Genomic DNA, 12,103 nt, shown 5'->3' on the forward strand with positions numbered 1-12,103 from the left:
CTATACTCCCTTTCTCCTCTCTGGCTTGGAGAAGGTGAACAGGTAAACCTGATTGATGATCAGTTATCCACTAGCACAGTGTAGAGGTTGAATACACCTTGAGACTCACACAAGTATAGTTTCCTGGCTCAGTTACTATCTGGGTCGTGTTCTTAAATTGGAGCATTTATGGCTACTAACACCACCACTACCACTATTACTACCCCTACTAGTACTGTTACCACTATTAATACTACTACACCCTCCTTACCACTAGCACTAACACCATAACCGCTTACACCACTATCCTGTGTACATATATAAGATTATCTCATTTGCAATATTTTTTACATAGATCCTTATTTGCCCTCTAACAAACTCAGTAACAGATAAAACCACCAAATTTGATAAATAATTTTAATCAGCATCTACACCCAAGGTCAGATACTCTATAACAAATGAGCACAACAAATGGAAATTGACTTTTGACCCTTATTGCTCCCTCTCTAGGAAGCTGATAATACTAGTTCAGGAGGCTGGCTGGTAGATGAAGTTCAAGTCCTACCCATTTTGGTCTTTTTGTTCTTGACTTGCTTTGTTTTCTTTTACTGTGTCTCATGGTAGCTTTAGTTTTGCACAGGGACAACTACTAGGAGAACATTATGCTCTCTGGACGTTTTATTACTTCCCTGGATTTAGGTAAACCCTTGTCTATTATTACCTTTGGTGTTGAGTCCATTGGCTGAGCAGGCTGGCTTTTCTTGAAATGTTTTTGTCTGTTGTTGCCTGTAAGTTTCAGAGGGTTAGCGGTATCTTATGACTGTGATGCTTGGGGCTCTGCTGCCCCTCTGGGCAGATCCCCACATGTCTGTGGACCTTCTCATCATTTTCTTTTTATCTCTCTCTTCTTGCCACACACTTTTGACATAGTGGCTGCAGTCCTAGTGGCTCGGTAGGTGCTGCTTGCATGGCTTGCTTGCTCGATGCTTACATTTTCCTCTTCACTGTCAGAAATCATAGGTAGGCTATGTATTGTCAGTGTGAATTGCTTAGGTCCTCTCTTTTTCATTTATGCTGATCCTTGCTGCAACAGGAACTGTTAAATGAAAACGTAAAGGATTTTAATTAATTATAAGGGAGAACCCTCTAACAGTGACAGTTGTGTAGCAATGGAAGGTGTGTCAGTAGCCGAGAATGACTTTTTGGAAACCTGGGATGATCTGTGATGCCGAGTGAAGGCAAAAGACCCTTGAGGACCCTTCCAGATGATGCCTCAAGTCTCTGCATAAGGTCTAACCTTTAGATTCTTAGTTGTCTATTGCTGCATAATAGATGGCAGCATAAAACAACAAACATTTATTATTTTACAGTTTCTGTGAGTCAGGAATGGGCCAGGAATTCTTATAAATCAGCACAGATTGAGTTGATTCTATATATGTAGGCTAAAAGAGATATAAAACAATGCCCCTGCCCGGTACGGGGAGGGGGGGGAAGGGGGCCTTACTGTTTAGCTCAAAAAATACTAAATTATTTCTTTGTACGTCTATATTCTCCTATTTGGTGTCTTATATTGGCCAGAATGTTATGAGGCTCAAGTATTAGCAACGCCAACAGGAATTTCCGAATCCCACTTGCTACCAAGTCCTATGTGCTCCTATAGGAATTAGCCTTTCCTAAAGCACCACTTCTCTAAAGTATTTCCGAGGGCCCCAAGAATCAGTTTGAGATGCCACTAGGTCCTGGCCTTTGTCTCAGAGTCATGGCACTCCTTTCTCCTCTCATCCGCAAATACTATACTCACCCTGAGGGGCACCCCTCCTGGAATTCCCCTGGTCACTTAATGTCGAAAGCTCCCGGGGCCTCTGGCAGCCAGGATTTCCTGTGGAGTGAGAGAGCAGTGTCCTTGGTGTTGTGCTCACTTGTTTGGGGGAATGGTCCAGAGCAGGGCTGCTCAGACATCAAAGGATCCCAGAATTCAGCAAGACACTCTTCGTTCCAGCACGCAGATATTTTTCTTTTTTTTTTAAAGCAAGGGCAGACAGGTGCCCCAAAGGTGACTTGGTTGTGATGGATTCAGAAATAGCAGCTGCCGAAACCGGTTTGGCTCAGTGGATAGAGCGTCGGCCTGCGGACTCAGGGGCCCCGGGTTCGATTCCGGTCAGGGGCATGTACCTTGGTTGTGGGCACATCCCCAGTGGGAGATGTGCAGGAGGCAGCTGATCGATGTTTCTCTCTCATCGATGTTTCTCGCTCTCTGTCTCTCTCCCTTCCTCTCTGTAAAAAATCAATAAAAAAATGTATTTTAAAAAAGAAGAAAAAAAAAGAAATAGCAGCGGCTACTGTACTAAATACATCCTCTTCTCCGCTCTGTTGCTCACGATGGCTCCTTCCTCAGCCCCTGAGGCACAGCTCCATGGGTCCAGCTCCATTACAGACAGACATAGGAAGTCCCCTCCCCCCAACAAAATTCCTTCACGTTTCCATATGTCAGCAGATGCCAACTGATAAGGGAAGTGGGGACAAACCTAAACCACAAGTGGCATATAATCAAGTCTCAGGCACACCTTGGGGTCGCGGCTGTGTGTAGAGAAACCCACGATTCCCGTTTCATGGAGCCAGATGATCCAGAACCGATCATACCTCCCCCAGAGCTGGGTGAAGTCCTGAGTCATCACCTCTGACTTAGGGAACGCCCTGGACTGACACACTCACAGAAATAAATCCTCGGGGCCAGGAACGGCAGCGAGGCAGGGAGCATGCGGGCCTGCTCTTTGCCCCGTGTTATCTCTGGGGTGGAGTCCACTGTTGGCTTGCCCTTCAGTGAGACCATTTGCCTGGCATATTAGTGTCCGAGGGTAGTTGTGACAAAGTGCCACAAAGGTGGGAGCTTAGCACGCCAGGAGTGAATTCTTTCACAGTCTGGAAGCTGGAAGTCTCACATCAAGGCGCCTGCTCTGGGGGCAACCTCCCCGGCCTGTTCTGGCTTCTGGGGGCTCTTGGCACGCCCTGGCTGCTTGTGGTAGCACAACCCTAGTCTCTGCCTCCTGCTTCACATGGCCTCCCCCTCCGTGTGTGTGACTTTGTGTTTTCTCTTCTTAGGGGAACACTAATCACTAGATTTGGGACCCACGCTAAATCCAGGGTAATTTTATCACAAGATCCTTAACTAGTTACATCTGCAAAGGCCCCTGTTTCCAAATAAGGTCACAACGAGGTTTGGAGTGAACCCGAATTTTTGTGGGACACTATTTGTTATGGGCTGAATTGTGATTACCTCCTTCCCCCGCCGCCACCCCAATTTATAAGGTAAAGCCCTAATGCCCACTATCTCAAAAGCTGACTATTAGTTAGAGAAAGAGTCTTTTAAGACATAAAGTGAAAACAATGTCATTAGTGTGGGTCTTAATCCAATATGAATTCTTGTTGGCATTGCTAATGCTTGGGGACATGAGTCCCACAAGATTCTGCTAATATAAGACATCAAACAGGAGAATATAGATATACTAAGGAATAAGTTAGTATATTATTGAGTTAGACCATAGCCCCCCAAAGGGCAGGGGCGTTGTTTTGTACCTCTTTTACCCTAAGAGTGTAGAATAGACTCAGTACAACATTCTGAATCCATCACTGATGTGCTGTTCTTCCAAGAAGAGAGAAATCTGGACACAGACATGTACAGAGGCATGACCATGTGAGGACACATGGAGATGACAGCTACGTACAAGTCAAGGAGTGAGGACTCGGAAGAAACCAGCCTTTCTGACACCCTGATCTCAGACCTCTGTGAGATCCAGAAACTGTGAGAAAATAACGTTATGTTGTTAAAGCTGCCCAGTCGGTGGCACTTAGCGTTGGCGACGCTATCAAACTAACACACGACTCAACACACTACACGATGGGGCGGGTTAGAGGAACCAAAAGAAATCTAAGAACTTTAGTCAGCGGTTCAAAGTTATGTACAGAGCGTTCCGGGGACCTGCTGACCCAGCGGAACCATTGAAAATAGATGGAATAGAGGCTGTGATGGGTGAATTTTCTTCTTTCCTTCTTCCCAGGGAGCGGTATTGGGACACTGGTTGCCCACGACATGGATGAAGAAAACACTGTCAACAGTGTTCTACATTACAAAATTGTGGATCAGTTCCCTAAGTTTCCCAAAGATGGACTCTTCCTCATCCAGAGCTTCACGGGGCTGTTCCAGTTAGCCGAGCAGTCCTTAAAGAAGCAAGATGCTGCCCAGTACCTCTTGACCGTGGAGGTGTCTGACAAAGGTTAGTGTCACATTCGCTGTCCAGAGTGAGAAACACTTGCTTCCCTTTTCTTGTGCTGTGTTAGGCTGTTCTAATGCCTGGGCGTATTAAAGAAGGATGCTGCATAAGAGTCCCTGCTTCCTATGCGAAACACGTGCAACACAGAGGCAGCTGGTCCAATGACACGTCAGGCAACATTGTTCTGTTGGTCCCGGTCCTCCAAGAAGCAGATGCCAAGAGATTAAATGTAGGAGAATTCTATGAGGAGAGATGCCTCTGAGAAAAAAAGTGGGGCGAGATACAGAGGAGGCTGGGAGAACCATCAGACTGTAATATAAGCCTGACCCCGAGTGAAGGAGATACGGAAGGAGGGCTGGTGGGAGTGTCACAGACCACTGAGCACTCAAAGAAAAGGTTGGCCCGGTCATCAGGGAGTCCGAAATCGGACGCCGATGGAGTCCATGATCTTTAAGAATGGGCCTCCCTGAGCATGCCTGCCTTCTTCAGTCGCTGGCTGGGGGCAGCCGTGGGGAGCAAGGCCTCAGTGTAAATGTGGTGACGGATTACGGAGTGTAGCAGTGGGGCCATCATCTATTAATGTCCCTGTTGTTGGAGGTTGGCCAGGCACGTTGTCATGGCCACCATAATCATAAACAAAAAAATTACTTGTATTTCCCAATTCTTCCTTTCGGACTCCAAGTATCCTACCGCGTGAAAGTGGAGGGAAAATGCATCTTTTGGGAAGCTTGATCTTCTATTACAGTGGTTCTCAGCCTTCCTAATGCCACGACCCTTTAATACAGTTCCTCATGTTGTGGTGACCCCCAACCATAAAATTATTTTCGTTGCTACTTCATAACTGTAATGTTGCTACTGTTATGAATTGTCATGTAAATATCTGGTATGCAGGATGTATTTAGGTGATCCCTGTGAAAGGATCGTTCGACCCCCACGGGGGTCACGACCCACAGGTTGAGAACCGCTGTTCTATTAGCTTCTAGTTAGCCACTTGACAATATCAGGAAACATTCTTCCATATTCCTTACACAGTTTCAGAGCAAGTGGTTTTTTGATTTTTGTTGGTTCACAAGACCCTTTGAGAATCTGAAGAAAACGATGCATTCTCAAACCAATGCACTCATTCTCAGATTAATGTGCCGACACAGAATATACATGTATCCCGAGACATACTTAATTTAGGGTCATGCGCACTATAAGGTAAGAATCTTCCTTGGAGTTACAGCTGAATCTTAGAATAGTTCAGTTAAGTGCTATGCTAGGTGTGCTAGGAGCATGGATTATAAAGGCATGGAGGAAAAAAGGGCGACATTTTACACTGTGCTTCATTCACATTCCCCCCCCCACCCCCTTTACACAGATGTTGATACACAGAAGAGGACTGGGGTGTAACAGCCCCCAGTGCAGAATGTTTGAAACTTAGTCATTTGGCAAATATCAGGGGCCTAACATTTGTCTAGCATTATGTTAAAAGGTACAACAAAAGTAATAATGAGTACGATCAACCACGATGAATGAACAATCTCACACGGATAGACATCCATTCTGTGAACATTTACCTTCTTGTGGCATCTGAAGGTACTGAGGACGCATGCGTAGATAAGACCCCTTGTCTGTCCTGAAGGATCACTCATGATAGAGGAGATGGACATGTGCATAAATAAACTGTGAGAAACATGTGCAAGGTTGCCTGTGAAGGAAAGGAGGGACTCAGCGGAGGGAGAGGGAGGGTGAGGCTTTCTGGAAGAGGTGAAAGCGCAGGGGGACCCGAAGCAGTTTAAGGCTGGACGAGCACAAAGTGGAAATCAGATTACATGTTGTCTCTGTACCTGAACACACCTATGGAAAATATATGATAAAATATATGTATACATAAATATGTATGTGTGTTGATGAAATTAAACATTCTAGTATACGCTACAGAAAATTAGACACCAGGCTGTAATTAGCATAGTTTTACATAAAATCAGGGAGGGCTTAGTTAATAGCGGTTCTCAACCTGTGGGTCGCGACCCCTTTGGCAGTCGAATGACCCTTTCACAGGGGTCGCCTAAGACCATCCTGCAGATCAGATATTTACATGACGATTCATAACAGTAGCAACATTACAGTCATGAAGTAGCAACGAAAATAATTTTATGGTTGGGTCACAACATGAAGAACTATATTTAAAGGGCCAGAAGGTTGAGAACCACTGGCTTAGTACTTTGGCGGCCCCCTGCTGGCCCTGATGAGGTGTGTGAGTGCAGGTCCCGGGCACCCCCAGTCTTTAGCCATTTTTGTCCACAAATGTCCTGGGGACCAGCCCCAGCTTTAATCAACATCCACTTATTTAGACTTCAGTTACGGTTAGATGACATGCCCGGGGCACTGAGCGGGAGCTCTGGAGTAAGATGCCTGAGTCTATTCGTTAGGATCCCAGCAGGAAATAGAGGGGCCCCCTCAAAAGGAGTAACCAAAGAGAGTTTAAAGAAAGGTTGTGGGCGAGGTGAAGGAAACCAGCAGGCAGTGTGATGCACAGTGGCCAGCCTTTCCTACCCTAAGGTGTGAAGGGTTGCGGGAAAGGAGCATTCCCGGAAGTGGCAAGCCTTGGGCCTATGGCTATCTACAAGGCCGCTGGCCCTGGGAACCCCACCAAACCTTTCGCCTCCTGCCCTTCCTCCCACTTCCTGCCAGAGTTCTTATTGGCAGAACCCAACTGGTACCCAAAGGGCCAGAATGCCCACTGATGCAGTTCGTAAGGTGGGCCTCCCAGACACAGAGCAGGGAGGAGGGTGGGGAGTAGGTGTAGCGGACACAGGGAGCACGTAGGTTTGTAAATTCTGGCTGGACCCCTAGTTCGCTGTGTGACCTTAGTCAGGTTACCTAACTTCCCTATCCCTTGGCTTCCTCATTTGTGAGTCAAATGAATGACAACAGTACCTACATCATGAAGTGAGTATGAAGATAAAAGAAGTAATGCAGTAAAGCACTTATACAGTGCCTGGTGCATAGAGAGTGTTAACGATTTTGTATGATGTCAAGACCTCAGTTCTTTTGTTATCTAGATTTTATACAAAAAATTACTGAGGCCCAGAGACCTTGAGTGACACAACCAAGCTCTCACACATCTGATAAGTGGCAGAATTTGAGCAGTGGGATTCCAGAGTCCAGGTTCTTAATATTTTTATGATACAGGACATCATGATTGTTAGAATGACGGTGATTCCAACAAAGAATCTGCCATGTTTTTTCTTATTCTCAATACTAGAGGCCCAGTGAACAAAATTCATGGACTTAGGGAGGGGTTCTTCAGCTCGGCCTGTGCCCTCTCGCAGTCCAGGAGCCCTTGGGGGATGTCCGACTGACGGCTTAGGCCTGTTCCCGGAGTCGTGGAGTGCTGCCGTGGAGTCGGAAGATGCTACCACCACTGCCTCTGTGCTCACCAGCTGTGAGCCCGGCTTCTGGCTGAGCGGTGCTCCCCCTGTGAAGTGCACTGACCACCAAGGGGCAGCTCCTGCATTGAGTGTCTGCCCCCGGTGGCAAGTGCGCATCATAGCAACCGGTCATTCTGCCATTCAGTCAATTTGCATATTAGCCTTTTATTATATAGGATTCCCCTGGGCACCCCATTCCCACCCACACGCCATGCTCATCTTAGACCCAGCTTGAAGCTGCTGTCTCTGACTAAGACTTTGAATTGTCAAACCTCTTCCTAAAAGCCTGTGTCATTTCCCCAGGGTTCCATGAGCCGCCTCTGTCCCTGTCTTGCCTCCAGCAAGCTGGGTGGTCAGCCATTTGAAGGGGACTAATTGTACCACTTCCTCCCTTACTTGGAGAGCAGGGAGAAGGCACCTGACCCTTCCTTCCCACCATGGGAGCAGAGGAGAGGTAGGGCATGAAGTGCTGGGATAGTCAGAGAGGGATAGAGATGGCTGGGGTGCTCAGTGAAGGTTTTCTGGAAGGAGAGGTTTGCACAGGGCTTTGAGGGCTGCGTCACTGTCCGTAGTTCGGAAAAAGAGGCTGCTTCACAGAAAAGCAACAGTGTGGCTCGAGAACAGCCCTTACCCTGGAGGGGGGAGGTGGAGGGACATGGGAAGCCCAGGCGAACCTCTTGCAGGACTTTCTTCAGCCTCCCTGTGACCAGCCTGTGGGTGCAGGTGGGGAGCAGAGGATCCCGTTTCCACACAAATTGCACGTCAACAGCGAAATTGTGGCCACGGCTGCCACTTCACTTGCCAATGCTTTTCTTGCAGGTTTCTGATGTTAATGCATGATTTTTCAGTGAAAAAAAAAATGTTTGTGATATGACTTTTTCAGATTTCCACACCCTCTGTCAAGTGAAAATCAACGTTATTGATATCAACGATCAGATCCCCATCTTTGAAAAGTCAGATGTGAGTAGTTGTCACCTGTTGTTTTTTTCTTTACTTTGTTCATATCACTTGATCCCTACTTCTGGAATTAAGACACAGACAGTATGCAGGAAAAATGCCAGACTTCACAGGTAGCCTTAGTCAATGCACTGGTAACAACCCAGACACCTTCTCCAGTGACATTCTTGGGGGGACATTCACTGGTGTAGTATCTGGGAACGTCTGTTAATAAACTTCTGCCAATGGCTCATTTACTCCAAGGGCTGCTTAAAAGCTGCAACCACAATCTTTGTCAAATTGAAAGGAGTCGAATGGCTACGTGCGGTTTGTCATTATATATTTTGTGTGTAGTGGGATGATAAATGGATTCCTGCGAGGTTTCAAACAAGCATTTTTCGTAAAAAGTTTAGTATTTGGAATATTGGCAACTTAAACTCATTTTGCAGTATTTGGGTAAGAGAAAAGGAGAAGGAAAAATACTAATTTCTGGTGTAAGCCAAGGAAAAATGCGCTCAAGATATCTGCAAGAATTAGGAACTTTGGGCAGAAAGAGCAGGAGTAATATGATTCAGTTGAGGACATCAAGAAAAATGTTTACTTGTCGTCGGCGTGGGCTTTACACTTGAGGGTAGTTCTATCACTGTTCCCTTAGAGGGGAGGTCTCTGTCTACTTCTTCTGGAGCAGAGAGAAGCCCATTTTACTAGTTTGTTTGAAGTCAGTAATGAGATAGCCCAGCACCCTGTTCATATATCAAAATGTTCATACATCAAAACAGGGACAAGGTTGTGGCAAAGAAGGGGAGTCGATTTATGGGAGGGTTCAGGGCAGTAAGAGGTGTGAGTGAACATAACCTGTGTAACGGGCACTGAGGCAAAGCAAGCAGGAGCTGGAACCACCTGCTTCTCAGCCTCCGTGTTCCCATCCTGGTGTTACATCTAGACCAGTGATGGCGAACCTATGACACGCGTGTCAGAGGTGACACGCGAACTCATTTTTTTGGTTCATTTTTCTTTGTTAAATGACATTTAAATATATAAAATAAATATCAAAAATATAAGTCTTTGTTTTACTATGGTTGCAAATATCAAAGAATTTCTATATGTGACATGGCACCAGAGTTAATGCTGACACGCCGAGCTCAAAAGATTTGCCATCACTGATCTAGACAATGGTTTCAAATTGAAGGTGAGATCCAGCTTTGGGAGTGTCAGGGCTAGGAAGGGCAAACTGGGCTCTAGAGAATGAGTCTGCTGCTGTCACTGCTCTGGGCTTCTCCTGGGCCCTGGCTAGTTCCCTCTTTAAGATTGCAATCCCCCCAGAAATGATCTGGGGGATTTTCAGCGGAGGAGCAGGAGATGGTTAGGCAGTGATTATGAACGCAAGCTTTAAGTTAGACAACATGGGTATGAATCCCAATTCTCTGTGGTCTCAGGTGAGTTTTACCTCTCCAATCCTTTGCTCTTCTGTCGAATGGAGATGATGATATAGCTACTCAGTAGGGGTTGCTGCTTATCTTTATTGAGTACTGACTGTGTACCAGGCGCCAGGGACTTTCCATGCGTTATTGCTTCATCTTCACAGCAAACATGGAGTAGTTCTATTATTATTATTTCCATTAGGCAGATGATGAAACCGAGACTTAAATACGTTAGATAACTTGCTTCAAGTCACCCTGCTAGTAAGGGGCAAGCCTAGGATTTATACTATTTGACTCCGAAGTTCAGACTCTTAACCACTACTCCTTGGTTGATTGTGGACTAATTAAAATAACGTATGTAAAATAGACTGCTGCACGATAAGTACTCAATATAGAGTATTTATTTTTGTCCTCACTAATATAATAAGTAAGGTTAGTAAATGTATTGGATGTGGGAGTGGGACTCTGTTTGAGAATCCTACCAGTAGCTCTCTGAGATGTTGTGTTTCTTGGTACAATGAATATCAGTCTATGAGTATGATTGATGTCAAAATCAACTACAACATATTTAGCCATAGGAAAAACATGCGTGGTGAATATTGATGCAAATTATGACTTGTGTCCATTCTGAAGCTAAAGAGACAATAGCCCTTTGACAGCTATTTATTCTTGATGACAATGCACATTTTTAATGTTTCCTTCTTAGTACGGGAACCTAACTCTTGCCGAAGACACAGCCGTTGGGTCCACCATCTTGACCATCCAGGCCACAGATGCTGATGAGCCGTTTACTGGGAGTTCTAAAATCCTGTATCGAATTACACAGGGAGATGATGAGGGGCGACTGGGGATTGACACCGATCCCCAAAACAACACTGGATATGTCATAATTAAAAAGGTACATGACTCTTTAATGGAATTTGCCTTTTTTTCTTTGGTTAATTTCCCTATGACTATGCAAGGACCTATAAGCAGAGGTGATGTATGAGCAGAGACCTCTCAGGCAGGCGAAGGATGCTGGAGTAATCTCAGTCATTCCTGTCCTCCCAGAGGGCAAAAGGCCAGGAACCTAGTTCTGGGTCTGTCATTCTGTCATTAGCTGACCAAGTGAGCTTTGTTGGGGGAGGGAGGATTGTCATATAAAATACATAAAACTCACGATAAACAATTTTTAGTATATGTGTATCCCAGGTAATATTTGGGACAAACTTATACTAAAAGATTTGGTTGTTCATCTGAAATTCAGATTTAACAAGGTGTTCTAGATTTTTATTTGCTGAGTCTGGGTAGGGTGTGCGCTTAGGGCTTTACTTCTCCCTTCGCAAATGTGGGGGCTTAGACTGGATGAATCCTATGAGCACTTAAGACTATAGACCTTTTCTTCTAAAGGGCCAGCCATAGACTCCTCTTTAAAAAAAAAAAAGAGAGATTGAAAATTGGCAGATAGCCTTTTAAGGTTGAATAGACACGTTTATCCTTTTTACCCCTTTTCCACCCACCCCTTCCTTTCGGGTTCCATCATTTGCTAGAACAGCTCAGAGAAACACTAACATTTGCTAGTTTATTATGTGTTAAAAGATATGGTAAAGGATACAGGCAAACAGCGAGATGAAGAGCTACAAAGGACCAGACTGCAATGGTCCTGAGTGCAGGAGCTTCGGTCCCTGGGGAGTCGGGGTGCACCGCTCTCCCCACACATGGATGTGTTCGCCAACCCAGAAGCACTTCCTCATGTAGACAGGAGTGACTCTGAACTCAATCTCTAGCTTCCCTTCCCTTCCCTGGAGGGGGTGGTAGGGTGGGGCGGAACGTTCCAAGCTTCTAATCATGCCTTGGTCTTTCTGGTGACCAGCCCCCACCCAGGAGTTCACCAAGAGTTGCCTCATTAGCACAAAAGACATTTCTATTGCTCGGGGTTAGGCGCTCAGTCTCAAGAACTGGGGTCAAAGGCCAAATATCAGAACAAAAGATGCTCTTTGTGCTCTTATCACCTAGGAAATTACAAGGACTTTAGGCGCTTCTGTGCCAGGAACTGGGGGCAAAGACCAATACATGTATTTTCTATTATTTTATTTGACACACA

General features: G+C 45.6%; 1 protein-coding gene across 1 annotated transcript in view; it reads left to right on the forward strand.

Moving 5' to 3' along the window:
* Positions 1 to 12,103, forward strand: part of CDH17 (cadherin 17) — a 59,730-nt gene that overhangs the window by 28,337 nt on the left and 19,290 nt on the right. The window contains exons 9-11 of the mRNA XM_006761212.2: positions 4,035 to 4,250; positions 8,547 to 8,623; positions 10,727 to 10,918. Coding sequence (XP_006761275.1) covers positions 4,035 to 4,250; positions 8,547 to 8,623; positions 10,727 to 10,918 — 485 coding nt within the window. The remainder of the gene's footprint in view (positions 1 to 4,034; positions 4,251 to 8,546; positions 8,624 to 10,726; positions 10,919 to 12,103) is intronic.

The sequence above is a fragment of the Myotis davidii genome, unplaced genomic scaffold, assembly GCF_000327345.1.
Source record: "Myotis davidii unplaced genomic scaffold, ASM32734v1 scaffold317, whole genome shotgun sequence".
Lineage (NCBI taxonomy): Eukaryota > Metazoa > Chordata > Mammalia > Chiroptera > Vespertilionidae > Myotis > Myotis davidii.